The 14,359-nt window shown below is 38.0% G+C and overlaps 1 protein-coding gene across 2 annotated transcripts in view; it reads right to left on the bottom strand.

Moving 5' to 3' along the window:
* ankrd27 (ankyrin repeat domain 27 (VPS9 domain)) overlaps positions 1-14,359 on the bottom strand; it is a 58,203-nt gene that overhangs the window by 37,556 nt on the left and 6,288 nt on the right. The window contains exons 2-10 of one of the 2 annotated variants that reach the window (XM_077211544.1): positions 13,627-13,749; positions 11,637-11,747; positions 11,368-11,524; positions 9,547-9,701; positions 6,814-6,873; positions 6,684-6,737; positions 6,528-6,593; positions 6,143-6,219; positions 5,744-5,889 (exon numbers count right to left, since the gene is read on the bottom strand). In XM_077211544.1, coding sequence (XP_077067659.1) covers positions 5,744-5,889; positions 6,143-6,219; positions 6,528-6,593; positions 6,684-6,737; positions 6,814-6,873; positions 9,547-9,701; positions 11,368-11,524; positions 11,637-11,747; positions 13,627-13,728 — 928 coding nt within the window. In that variant the 5' untranslated portion in view covers positions 13,729-13,749. The remainder of the gene's footprint in view (positions 1-5,743; positions 5,890-6,142; positions 6,220-6,527; positions 6,594-6,683; positions 6,738-6,813; positions 6,874-9,546; positions 9,702-11,367; positions 11,525-11,636; positions 11,748-13,626; positions 13,750-14,359) is intronic. The other variant, XM_077211543.1, reaches the window with a different exon arrangement.

Raw genomic sequence — 14,359 nt, 5'->3', positions numbered from 1 at the left:
ATATAAATCAACACAACAACAACTGAAAAAGCAAACTTTGCAAAACACAAAATTTATGGCACTCCCAATTAGTATTGCACAATGTACCGACACTAGTTAGGTATTGTGAGACCCTGCTTTTAAAAACAATATTATTCATAATTTTACGAATACTGGTACTTTAAAAATGACAGGGTTTTATTAAGTGTCATATTTCCCGGGTTGTGTCGACATGTGGCAGCGAGATGTGTCTAAATTCAGCAGTTCCAGGCCAGCAGCCTCAGTTTGGTTGGAGTTGACGATCGCCTAAGCCGCCCTAACAACCAACCATAACTTCTGGAACTAGAAGCACCATAACAAATGCCCAACCCCACCTCACCATTAAACCTAACCTTAATGATGCTATAATCTCCAGCCTAACTGCTGGTCTTAAACTGCTGGTCTGGCGCTGCTGTCCTGAGACTGCAGTGCTGTATGGCTCTGCCGTTGGTTAGTATTGGCGACAGCAGGACAGTATGTGTACAGCTCTCTTCTTCCACTCCCTGCAGGCACAGTGGCCATGACAAACTATATACAGTTGTGGTCAGAATTAATGACTCCTCTGGTAAATATGATCAAAAATGGCTGTAAAAAATAAGTCTGCATTGCTTATCCTTTTGATCTTTCATAAAAAAAGAAGAAGTAAAAATCGAACCTTTCATTGAAGTAAAATAATTGAAAGTGGGGGAAAATCACATTATGAAATAAATGTTTTTCTCCATAACATGTTGGCCACAATTATTGGCACCCTTTTATTAAATACTTTGAGTTTTCTCCTATAATGCCTGATGAGTTTGGAGAACAACTGACCAGAGATCAGAGACCATTCCTCCATACAGAATCTCTCCAGATCCTTCAGATTATGTTGGTGCTTCTCCTCTTCAGTTCAGCCCACTTATTTTCTATAGGGTTCAGGTCAGGGACGGGGACGGTCATGGCAGAAGCTTCATTTTGTGCTCATTGACAAATTTTTGTGTTGATTTTGAGCTTGTTTTGGATTGTTGTCCTGATGGAAGATCCAACCACGGCCCATTATAAGATTTCTACCGTCAGGTTTAGATTTTTTATCTGTTGATATTTGATAGAATCCACAATGCCATGTATCTGAACAAGAAGTCCAGGACCTCCAGCAGAAAAATATGCCCACAACATTAAAGATCCAACGGTATATATGAAATTGTACACATGGGGTACTTTTTATCCTTGTGTGCACCAAACACATCTAGCGTGTTTGCTGCAAACAAGCTCTCTTTTTAGTTTCATCTGACCACAGAACCCTGTGTCAAATAGTTTTAGTTACAGAACCATGTGTCAAATAGTTTTAGTTACAGAACCATGTGTCAAATAGTTTTAGTTACAGAACCATGTGTCAAATAGTTTAAGTTACAGAACCATGTGTCAAATAGTTTTAGTTACAGAACCATGTGTCAAATAGTTTTAGTTACAGAACCAAAAATAGTTTTAGTTACAGAACCATGTGTCAAATAGTTTTAGTTACAGAACCATGTGTCAAATAGTTTTAGTTACAGAACCAAAAATAGTTTTAGTTACAGAACACTGTGCTGTTTGAAGTTCCGGTCGTTTGAAGTTTGATTTTGGATGAGCGAGGAGGGGATGTAGGGGTTGTTTGATATATATATATATATATATATATATATATTAGTGCTGTGCGTTAAACGCGTTATTACCGGCGTTAACGCAAACACATTTTAACGGCGTCAATTTTTTTTATCGCAAATTAACGCTCTTTTTGCCCAAGCAAACTTTGTATTTTTATCAAATGCTGTTGCAACAACTAGTAACGTTAGAACAACTACAACATCACACCGGATAGCTAGACCGGAAACAAAACAACAGGCACGCCGCACGTACTTGTTTGGGCTTGCGCGCCGGCCAAAGAGTAGTAGGCTAACGGTACGTTTTGAGTGGATGGCGCGAGCGCGAGACGCCGATCTAGAGACGTGCACTCTCAACGCAATAGAGTGCGGCGCGGGACTAGATTTGATGGCCGAGTGCGAGGGCGGGCTCGAGCGGTAATGCACTCACTCTGTGTGCAGATACGGGAGAATAAAAAGATTCGCGGGACTCCCGCAAACTAGAAATATCAATGAATAAAACATAAAAACTAATACATTTTTATTCATATGTTGCAGAAAAGCAACAAGAACAACTAAAACTAAATAGAAACAATTTACAGGCCAGAGTTTCTTTTTATAACATGTTTGCAGCGTTGAGGGATGTAGCCAATCACAGACATATGTGTTGATTTCTTGAACGCAATGGCCAATCAGAAGCATTTAAAATAGACTCCCCTCACCGCTCAAAACTGACTTTTTGTTCAGTACTGAATTCTGTAAACTGGCAAATCCTCAAATTATAACAAACAAAGTGCATATATTATGAAAGATACATTGTGCAGTCAGCTTCATTGATAATAACAGATGTGTGAGATTGCGATGAACTGATGTCAGCTTTTTAGGAATTATTAAGGGAGCACACTTTGCGCGCATTCAGTAATGCCAAACCATGCATGCAGTAGCCTGCTTGCTTTTATGTTATAACAGTGGTTTGTGTGTTAATGCTTTAATAACAAATAATTTATCAGGAGCATTTATGCTGATGTGTATGGTGGTGACACGTAGGCTAAAGTATTTGGAGGTAGCCTACAAAAAAAGAGTCTATTTGCGGGCGGGAGCGGGACAAAAATGTTGCGGGCGGGAGAAAGTAACATAGAAAGTAGTTGAGAACGTCAGTTATAACGACCCACGTATTAAAAAAATGGACGGGTTTAAATCGGGCTCGGGCTCATAATTACAGTTTATGTGTCGGGCCGGGCTCGGACACAATGCGCACGGGCTCGGGTCGGGCTTGATTTTTTGGGCCCGATCTAAGCTCTACAATGGATGACTTCAGACAGAAGCACATGGATACCACAGCTAAGAACAAACTTACTGCTGATCCACTTTTCCATGTTGATAAGAGCATTACAATTAGAAAAAATAATGAGACAAATAGAAATCAAGGGACATTTAGAATAGATAAAAATGTGCGATTAATCGCGAGTTAACTATGGCATTAATGCGATTAATCGCGATTAAATATTTTAATCGTTTGACAGCACTAATATATATATATATATATATAGGCTTCTGACCCCAAGACTCAAGTATTCTCTGCAATTCTCCATCTGTGATCCTTGTGTATTACCAAAATTTATTTCCGATGCTTCAAAACATTCTAACTAACCCACTGATGTCACATGGACTACTTTGATGATGTCTTTATTTCCTTTCTAGACAAAGACAGTATACCGTTCATACATTTTCAATGGAGGGACAGAAAGCTTTCGGACTAAATCTAAAATATCTTCAACTGTGTTCTGAAGATGAACGGCGGTCTTACGGCCTTGGAGTGACATGAGGGTGAGGGTGAACTCACACTAGGCACGGTTGCCATGAACCGGGCCCGAGTACGATTACGTTTGGTCCACGGTGGTCCACAGCCCTCTCACAGCCTGTTGTTAAACAGATGTGTCGCCTTAGTGGCGCGAAAATTTTCACGTAATCGTGCTGCTCGTATGAGGAGGTTTGCAAGGTACCAGCTGAAGTGCAGCAAGGACTTTGCAGCTTTGATTACGGACTACAGTTCCCGTACATCACGCGTCCTGTTCCGTGCTCCAGCACGGTTAGCGCTCACACTGCATGCGAACCGCGCCCGAGTCCAACTGAACCGTGCTCTGGCCCACCTCTTCCAAGCGGGCCAGGGCCGACTAATCGAGCCGCGCCCGGGCACGGTTCGGAGAACTCACACTAGTCAAACCCTTAAACGTTAGCTCTTTCCACCTGGAAAAAGCTATCCCGACACTCTTCTTTTTTTGTAATCTCCGGTCACGTTTCCTTTTAGGTTCAATTCTGGACTTTTTTGACGACGAGGATTTCTTATCATGTGGCTCGGTATATGTATGGTCCGCCATTAAAAATAAACTTGTCGGGGCAGTGACAAGCGCCTCTCACTGCTCTGCTCCTCCGTTTCTGCTGTGTTCAGTCACGTGACGCTGGCTCTGAACGAAAACGTCTTGGCCTAGTACTTTTTTTTTTTGGACTGTTGCTCACAAATTTTGCATGTCATTCGGAAATCAAGGTGCCAGAGTCTGGAGGAAGACTAGGGAGAAGGAAATGCCAAAATGCCTGAAGTCCAGTGCTGCTTCTCTGTAGCCCAGGTCAGGCGCTTCTGCCGCTGTTTCTGGTTCAAAAGTGGCTTGACCTGGGGAATGCGGCACCTGTAGCCCATTTCCTGCACACGCCTGTGCACGGTGGCTCTGGATGTTTCTACTCAAGACTCAGTCCACTGCTTCCGCAGGTCCCCCAAGGTCTGGAATCGGTCCTTCTCCACAATCTTCCTCAGGGTCCGGTCACCTCTTCTCGTTGTGCAGCGTTTTTTGCCACACTTTTTCCTTCCCACAGACTTCCCACTGAGGTGCCTTGATACAGCACTCTGGGAACAGCCTATTTGTTCAGAAATTTCTTTCTGTGTCTTAACCTCTTGCTTGAGGGTGTCAATGATGGCCTTCTGGAGAGCAGTCAGGTCGGCAGTCTTACCCATGATTGCGGTTTTGAGTAATGAAACAGGCTGGGAGTTTTTAAAAGCCTCTGGAATCTTTTGCAGGTGTTTAGAGTTAATTAGTTGATGCAGATGATTAGGTTAATAGCTTGTTTAGAGATATGCTAATTTTTTGAGATTTTTGGGTTTTCATGAGCTGTATGCCAAAGTCATCAGTATTAAAACAATAAAAGACCTGAAATATTTCAGTTGGTGTGCAATGAATCTAAAATATATGAAAGTTTAATTCTTATCATTACATTATGGAAAATAATGAACTTTATCACAATATGCTAATTTTTTTAGAAGGACCTGTATGTATATATATATATATATAGTCATTGTGAATAAAATTACTCATATCTGCTAGCTCATGCCCTAGTCAAATGAGTGTGATCTATTTTGTGTCAAGTGAACGTTTTCGCCATCCGAGTTTAACAAGGCAATTGAGGTCAATAATAACAGTTTAATCTGGTTTTATCCTTTTAGCCAAGTTACCAATTTTGCAAAGATCTATATATTACTTGTAGGCTTGACTGTATCATAGACGACTGGTGTGATTTTTTACTTATTTTTAAGGAAAGGAAATGCTCATAAAAACAGGGCAGGGACATGCAATAGTTAAATAGATTTAACTATAAAAATAGCATCCTGTGCCTGTTTTTCCGTCTGACTTCAGTGCCCTGTAATGGCAAAATTGGGAAAATTACTAAACAAGCTGTTTGACAAACAGAAATTAGGATAGAATTCCTCCAGTTCACACACACCGGAAGTGTTGCTGCTCTGCTGCATGAAAACTAAGGTCTGAGGAAAACAGAGGACTAACTGTTCATGAATGAGCGTACATTGGCTAATCCGGTTATAAGAGCCATGCAGAACGAGATCTGTTTGCGAAAGGAAATTTAGACAAACCTTCACACGCACAGGCACACACACACACACACACACACACACACACACACACACACACACACACACACACACACACACACACACACACACACACACACTGGTAGGCAAAGTTCAGCATTCATTTACCATGGTATTTACATGGCACTCCTAAATAGTTGCAATAGTACCATGGTAATACTATGAAGAAAATACAGAGTATTTTGATAGAAAGTACCGTTTGTGGTCACAGCACCTGTATCTCGCCGTCTGGTTGACTGCATGATGGTTAAAATAACTTTCCTTATGCAGAGCAGTTTTTGCAGGGGAGACGTACAGATGTTCAGTTGACTCAATTCCCTCTTAGCCCGAAGAATATTTATACTACGAGAGAGAGAAGTGACATGTGATCACTAAATAATTTAATACTCTGACGGAGTCTATTCTTTACAACAGTTAACAGTTTCTTGCACAACATTAATCATTTTTTCTTCATGATTTTAATGTCTCTATGGCAGATCCTTCCTTAAATGTTACTCTATGGGTTATGTCTGATTACTTAAATTATATAACTATAGTGATTTGGCTTAGCAGACACTTAAGAAAAAGACATGCATCTAGAGATAGAACAGTTCACCTGAATTCTGGCTTTACACCAAGGTCTTTCTGTTGCAGTTCCTGTAAGGATCGCGTTGTTTTGTTGAAAGCTGCATCCTGTCAAGAGAAATATAAATTAATGTAATAACAGAAAATAAAATGCTTCTACAGCGACAACCAACTTTTACAGCGCCCATGTTTCTGAAAATGTTTTTACTTTTAATATTCTCCATTCAAAAGCTTCTGGAATAATAATAATAATAATATAATAATACATTTTTCAAAAAGCATAGAAAATCTGCACAGTAAAAGAAGAAAAAACATTCTGAATTACTGAAATCAAAGTTGAAGTTTTAATCCCTGCATCAAACAAACAAACAAATTAAGGTGAAAGTGAGCTAATTAATGGTATAGTTTATCAGTACCCGACTTGCTTCAAGAGTCCCAACATAACTAAAGAGTAGATCATGGATGCCATGATGGATGTACATCTGAAAATGGAGGAAAGAAAAGACGAATTAATTCTTAATTTAAGGTTAAAAGTTTAAAAGATAGAACAAACTGGTTGGTTTTTCTCTGACCTCCACTGCTTGTTTGAGCAGAGTCATCTGTATCTCCTGTCTCGCCAAAAGTCTCTGAAATTAAGACATTTTATCCAATCAGCATCACAAGAAAGTCCGTATTTGAGAGATCCTCTCTTAAATGGCTTACCAGATGAGAGTCCCTCAACAGCCACTGAAGACATTTTGTGTAAAGGGTATTTACAGAGTCCTAAAGGTGACAAAATAAACAATAAATAGTGAGATCTAAAAAGGATTGAAGTTAAATACATGATATTGTTACTTTATTTAGGAACCAGGGGCTGGTTGCATCTGCTGTGCGTAAGTTACAACTTAACCTAGTTTTGACTAAGTTACAACTTACGCACTTCTATTTATTTAGTAGTCCACAAGACCATATTCTTACTTTGCTTCATTAAACTTAGTTGAAACGTAACTCTACGTATAAGCTAAATATTTCCGGAAGCCTCCGATCAGGAGTTGGAATAAAATAGACTGACTGAACTGCATCGACAAGCTCTTGTTTTCCCCGACAGACTTCAGATCTTCAGACATATATGGGAATCAGTGACAAGAACGCATTACAAGTAACTTGAGTCATGTAATCAGATTACTTTTTTCAAGTAACTAGTAAAATAACATTACTTTTAAAGATGCAGTGTGTGATTTTAGCGGCATCTAGGGGTGAGGTTACGAATTGCAACCAACAAAAGTTACAGTGGCCGACAAGAAAATATGTCATCGTCTGAGACAGCAGAGAGTAGCAGTTCAGCAATGAGGTTTCTTTACAAGGATAAATTAAGAAATTGTTTACTTAATTATTCAGTAAAACTATGTTATTGCGAATATTATTGTTACTTGTTCATCATTGTGTCAGTGTTTTATTCGCTGAACTAAGCTTGCTTCCTTGCACGAAGAGCAACATAGTAACGAAACGCGTTTGTCCGTTTAGGGCCACCATAGAAACATGACCACACAATATGTCGACCTCCATAGAAGGGGGCGCCCGCGGTTATGGAGATATAAATGTCTCATTCTAAGGTAATAAAAACATAACGGTTCATTATGCAAGGTCTTTATACACCACTGAAAACATAGTTATGGATCTTATATTGCATTTCTGTCAATAGATGCCTAGAAATATTACACAATGTACCTTTAAATTTACAACAAAATACCTGAGTTACTTTTTCAAACATGAAACGCAAGTTACTTTGTTTTTCCATTTATATTCCATTAACAGCTCTCCAGTCCGCATGTTGAGAGAAAACGTGAGTGCAGAGGTGTTGTGAACATGAAGGTTATTGTAGTTCTAGAATAAATGTAAGTCGGCATTTACTCATTTCACTTGCAAAAAAACCCAAAAACAGATTCAGTATCACCCAGATGTAATAAAAACAGTGAAATGCAATCTCAGAATATTACGCAAACCTGCAATAATTAAATGTGTTACATTAAATATACTTTATGCATTTAATCTCACTTTATTAATGTCTTTGCTGCTGACCTTCCATGATCCACTTCAATCATACTAATAAGCAAAAATGACTTACATCACACTTTAAAAATGATAAAAATCACATTTATGTTTAATTCTTTACATTTTTATTGCCAAAGTAAGTGTATTGAACTTCTCCTGCATCCTATTCTTCTTCAATCCAGAATGGCAGAACAGCTGAAAGTTTTTTCTTTAACTGTACAGGCGTGAATTTGTGTTTCCTTCAGCCTTCAGGCGTATTCATTTCACTTTTGGTGTGAAAGTGCCTTTACATCTGTCAAAAATATAACCTTTTTTTTGTTATAGAAAAAAACAAAAAAAACAAAACAAGCCCAGCCCAGTAATTGAATTACTTTCTATAAAAAGTATCCAAGTAATGCAATTAGTTACTTTTTTATGGAGTAAAGCAATATTGTAATTCATTACTTTTAAAATAACTTTCCCCCAAGCTGATAATGCTGACACTCGCTTATATTTTAAGAAGGAAATATTATGAATACTACTTTGTTAGTAGCTCTTCAACACGAATCCGTCCTAAACAATGTGTCGCTGTGTGTATCGGTCCGTATTGTGCAAGTCAAATAAAATTTGTCATAAATAAATATAAATTACTATGTTTTTTTGCATCAGTATTTATTTATTGATCCTTATTAATGTCAAATATTTTCTGAATGCTATTTACATATAAAAATACCCATCATGTTATTCATGATTAAGTAGTTTCATATTTAATGGAAACTTACTTTTATTGTAAAGTGACTTTTGTGAGGCGGTTCTTTTTAGCAAATCAAATTAAAGACGTTCACCTTTTAATGGATAGTTAAAAAAAAAAAGATGGGTTACCAGCTTGAATCAGTGTTAAACAAATCCCTGTATATGTACAGCAATAGCAGAGATAAATTATTTAATATGTAAGCAAAATAAACGTTATTACTGAAATAATTTAATTGCTATCAAATCAAACTGAAACAGAATCTAATCGAGATCTTGTGAATCGGACTTGAATAGAATCTGGAATCTGTATTGATGAAAAGCCATATGGTCTTGGAATAATGTCTAGCTACTGGACAGGAAGTTACACAAGTTTTAAAATCTTATTGCAATCCCTTTTGATGTCACACAGGAACACTGAATCGTTTTTTTTTTGTAATAAGATAGCAATTGCCCCGTATGTGTTCTAAATATCTATTTGTAATATTTTAATGCTACAAGACAATTCCCATTAGTATTCTTTAGGATTGCTTTCAAATAATAATATGTTACAATTCATTTTCTTTTTTACTGTTCCTACGTCTCTTAAGGAATTACGTATGTTGTCAGGCTCTGATTAACATTTAAGTGGATAAAAGCAAGAAATTATGAAATGTAAATCTGGGTTTGTCTCACTATGTGATGTCGTAGGCCCTTCCTCTCTTGTTCTTTGAAGGACTGACAGAAGGTGGCCACAAACTTGTCCAGTTTTTCAGCATGCCGGCCCAAGAATTCCCTTACTTCCTCAATATTCTTCAGACAGTACAGAGCAGAAACAGAACTCAACTCCTCTGTGAAAAATACAACAAATCATCAAATTCATAGATTTTGAAGAGTTGATCAACTGGAATGAATCAGTCCAGCAAACGATCCATTTACATTAATACAACATTGGCATCTGTGACTGTTTCAGTTTGTCTTAACCAGGTACGTTCTGACAATGTGTCAAGCAATAAATCACTAAACCTATAAATGTTAATCTACATTCTTTGTCCAAATCAGTCATTGCATGTGAGGACGTTTTATCAATTGCATGGATTTTTTTAATACTGTTTTTGTTCTGTTTGGCTGCAATTTCATCACCTCACACAACATTTACTTGATGCGTTGCAGTTAGGACGAAGTGTTTAAGTCCCCCGTGGTGAAAATCCAGCTTTTAAATGTTGTTTATATGTCTATGTGGTGTTTTTGAACATGTTTTGCCTTAAAGCATAACGGCCGTTTCACACCGCAAGCGTCAGCGGCGCGTGAGCAGCGCGTATTTTTTTCGGCGTGCATGTTAATCAATGAGTGCGTTCACACCGCGAGCAGGAGCAGCGCGTGAGGGTCAAGCAGGAGCGTCGCATGAGCAGCAGTGAAGCGGGGGATTCGGCTTCGAGTCTATTTTTGCTGCGCTGCTCACGCTCAATTAAAGTGAAGCACACTTTTGATGGACACAATTAATATGATTTCACACAAAAAGTGCCCAAAACGCATAGAATTTGCATGTCTAGTGTGTTTTAACAAGAATTGCATATGTCAGAAAAGGAAATGAAGACTAACATAAAGAAAATAACATTTAATAGAAAATGTACCCATCAAACTTGTTTTTAATTATTCAGTTTGGGCTTTGAACAAACTTCAAATGCGTTTATGACCACCAACTTCTAAAAAAAAAAATTTCAAAAGTCCTTGTAAAGAAATGCTTGCTTATTTGTAGCCTTATGTAGCCTGGGAGCCGCTGTTGTGACGCTGTACAAACGCTTCCAGTGTGAATACTCGCGCGCTTCTGCAGCTTCAGTGACGATGTAGTTGCGCTGACGTGCTGCTCACGCGCCGCTCATGCTTGCGGTGTGAAACGGCCGTTAGTCATAAGTCGAAAGTCTCAAATCAGTCTCTTATGTCGACAGTCGACATAAGACAGTCTCAAAAAACACGGTTTGAAATCGCTGGTGTTTCTGACGTCACAAACAACCTTGTAACCAATCAGATCAGCGTGTGATTGTCAACGAGTGGATCTCTGAGTCAGTGAGTGAGTGGAGGCGGGGCTCATTTGCATATTCATAGAACCGCGATTACTAAATGAGGCAAGGGTGTCGAGTTACATTCAAGCTATATTACGGCATGAAGACTTTTTTTCAAGGAAAAAACTTTTAAATAAGTAATTTTGGTCATCAAAGATGAGTTTAAAGGGATAAAACTATTGACTACAGGGGGACGTTAAGGTGTGGTCACAGTGGCGAAATTCAGCAGGTGAGATGTAGTGATCTAAATAGGAATTTGGATTTTTGGCAAAATATTCCACACAGATTTTATTTTTTGGATTTGGATTTAGGTTTATGGAGTGTTTAAGGCAAATTCACTGCATTACCAATTTGAATCTGCTTAGTTTGGAAGTGACCTTCTGTGTAAGAGTTTAATGCATTATTACACTAATACGACTGTGCCTTTAGCTAGAACCTCTTACAAACAAATTACCAGGGCTGTGGTCCGAATTTAAGGGTCTTGTGATGCACAGTATGCTGTAGGCCTGCTCTTTCTCATTGTAGAAAGTCTCCTCAAACAGGATGGGGACAGAATTGGGACTGGGAAACCCTGCTCCCAGACGGACCTGGTTATTGTCTATAGACACTTCCTGGAAGATACGCCACAGGAAAAAGCTGTTCAGTTACAGTCAGGATCCTGAAATTTAACTCTGAATGATACATGTGGGGCTTCTGCGTGATTATATGTGGGATTTTACATACCTTTCCATCTAGCGTCTGGTAACCCTGTTCAGCCGGCTGAAGCACGTATTCGTCAAACTGGGCTGCTGTAAAAGAGGCCGTTGGTAAACTTCCACAACACGGTACCAGGATCTAAAAAAAAGAGGTTTGTAAGTTTTGAATTGATCAAGCACAAACAAACTCATAGCAGCACACAAGTCATATGGACTACCTATATGGTGTGTTTTGTGTTCTCTTTGAATATTACTAAATTTTACTTTTTATTGAACATTCGAGTCTTAGAATTAGGTTTCAATTATATCTAAGTGGTAAAAACACTATTACCCACATGGTTTATTGCTTTATTTTGACATTATTTACTCACCCTTATGTTGTTCTTTATACTAAATTAATCAGGGTAGCACCAGATTTTATTTTTGGATATGAGGCTGAGTACAGTGTGTTCAAATTAGTTTGGACATTTCCATCTTTCAGAAGAAAAATAATATAGATTTAAAAACATTTTTAAAAGAAACTTTACATAGTGCATGCCATGGAAAAGACTATACAGTGTGTATATCCTTCAGCCTAGTTTTCATTCCCAAAAAATACACCCTGACTAAGGTCTATAATCAAATCAACAATTCTTCAGCAAAGCAATATAGTTCATTAGTCTAACTGGAAGCGGATTATGGCTGTCAGACAACACAGAAACTTCAATTACACAGTATTATACAGCAGTTAGTTCCCATCCTCGGTTCTGGTTGGTTGATGCTGATATTGCTGATATTCAATCCAACAGCACTGGGCTATTTGACTGTGTCACTCAGTCTTTCAGTGTTTGTTACTTTACACAATGGTTGATCCTGCTTCGGCTTTGTTTGGAAGTATTATCACAGAGAAAGGTACAGGAATGAGTCCTAAATCCCAGAAATTAGTTGGCATTTTTGAATACTAGGTTCCAATATGGGTTGAATACGTTTTTGGTAAAATTAAATAATTAATAAAAGCTTAAGCGAACACAAGCTGATGATATTATCACGTTTAATTCTATGACATAAATAATTAGGCTTCAAAATTCATAATGGTGGTTTGCGTGACACAAGTGAAACCAGACTTTATTCGCCCCAATGGAAATCGTCTGAATCGTTCCCTATCCCCTATATAGTGTACTATGTGCCATTCACCAAATAGATTATAGCAAATGCGTGAACAAGTGACTGATTTCAGCTTTGCAGCATCAATTAATAATGTAGAGCTTCAGATTCTAGAGAGCATCTGATTGGACAGAAAATATTATGAGAAGCTGAAGTGCCGAGTGATGTCATCAAAATCACTGATCCATATTGGCGGAAGTGAGAGACTGTATGTTTTGATCTCTTACATCTTCTAAATGTGAATTTTGTCACTGTTTTGGAGCACACTAGCTTATAGATAACAGTAAGTCTAACATATTCATACCAAAGGCCAAACAAACTTCAATTTTGGGGTCTTCATGGGGTTTTTAACTTCTTGATTATTGAACAGATTGAACTGATCTGGTCACAAGCATGAGGCTGCAAGCCAAATGAAATCAGAGACGAGCTGATAACCACAACAACAGAACAATTAGTGATAATATAGAATGTGCATCACATGTTCATGCTTATCAGCATTTTATCAGCTTGAAACAGCTCATTCAATAATTTTGTGGAGAAGTATTCATTTGAGCATTGTTTTAAATTTCAGAATGACCTCTCAAGACAGACGCTGTCATTATCATCTGATTAACAGAACTTCTAACATCACCCAACATTAAAGAATCAGCTCATACATACAGAACCTCTTTCTGACCGCATGTGAACTGACCACAGTCACATGAATGAATACATGACTAATTCTGTTCTACAAATAAATCCATTCATCGTTTCAGTCGTCAACACGCAAACATTCACTTTTGCTCTGTTTGAAAGCGGTTTAAATGAGTAAGAACTTGAACAGCATTTCCAATAAAGCACATAAAATGGTGGTAAATGTGGAAGTGTGAACTCACAATGCCATGTAGTTCTGCCACCCTGGTGCTCAGGTCCGGTCTGTGCTTTTCCAGGGCCAGGTAAAAGGGGTTCTTTAGGATATTCTCATCATACACAGCCATATGTGTCCCAAACTCCAGCTCCTTAAAGAGAAAAAAGGAACAGATTAAGAGAAAGAATGATGCAAAATGGGGGAACACATGGATAAAAGGAATTTTAGAAATGTCAAAGGACGTGGGGGTTGAACTAAACTGGATTAGCATTACTAACCACTTTTGCTCAGCTTACATTTTCTCTCCTGACTGTTTTTGAACTTTGCAAAGCTGTATTTATATAATTATAAACCTAATTTAATATGAAGTGGCATTTGCCAAGACAAGCATGACTATTACTCATACTTAACATTGGTAATTTGAACTAAACCCCATTCCTAAGTATTACAAAAACATGTTCACACCAACAATGATAACTATAAAGATCACTAAAATTATTTTATAATAATAATTATATATCCACCCGTGGAAGATATCGTTTTATTTGTTATAAGTGCTGCCGTTTTGTCGTCTGCTGCTTTAAATGCTCGAGTGTTTTAAGGCAGGATTGATTCTGATTGGCTGTCAATGTTTTTATCGTTCATTAGCTTGAAAAAATCGTTCTTAAAGTGATTCCAACGGTATCGTTGTTCTGTGCCATTATCGTTATAGTTGTGATGTGAACTCTGCTGTTTTTTTAATGTTAGAATGATTTTAAAAA

This window comes from Siphateles boraxobius, unplaced genomic scaffold, assembly GCF_051911475.1.
Source record: "Siphateles boraxobius isolate OS27281-9 unplaced genomic scaffold, OSU_SipBor_1 65, whole genome shotgun sequence".
Lineage (NCBI taxonomy): Eukaryota > Metazoa > Chordata > Actinopteri > Cypriniformes > Leuciscidae > Siphateles > Siphateles boraxobius.
Note: the sequence above shows the minus strand (reverse complement) of the source record. Positions and strands in the feature narration are given on the sequence as shown.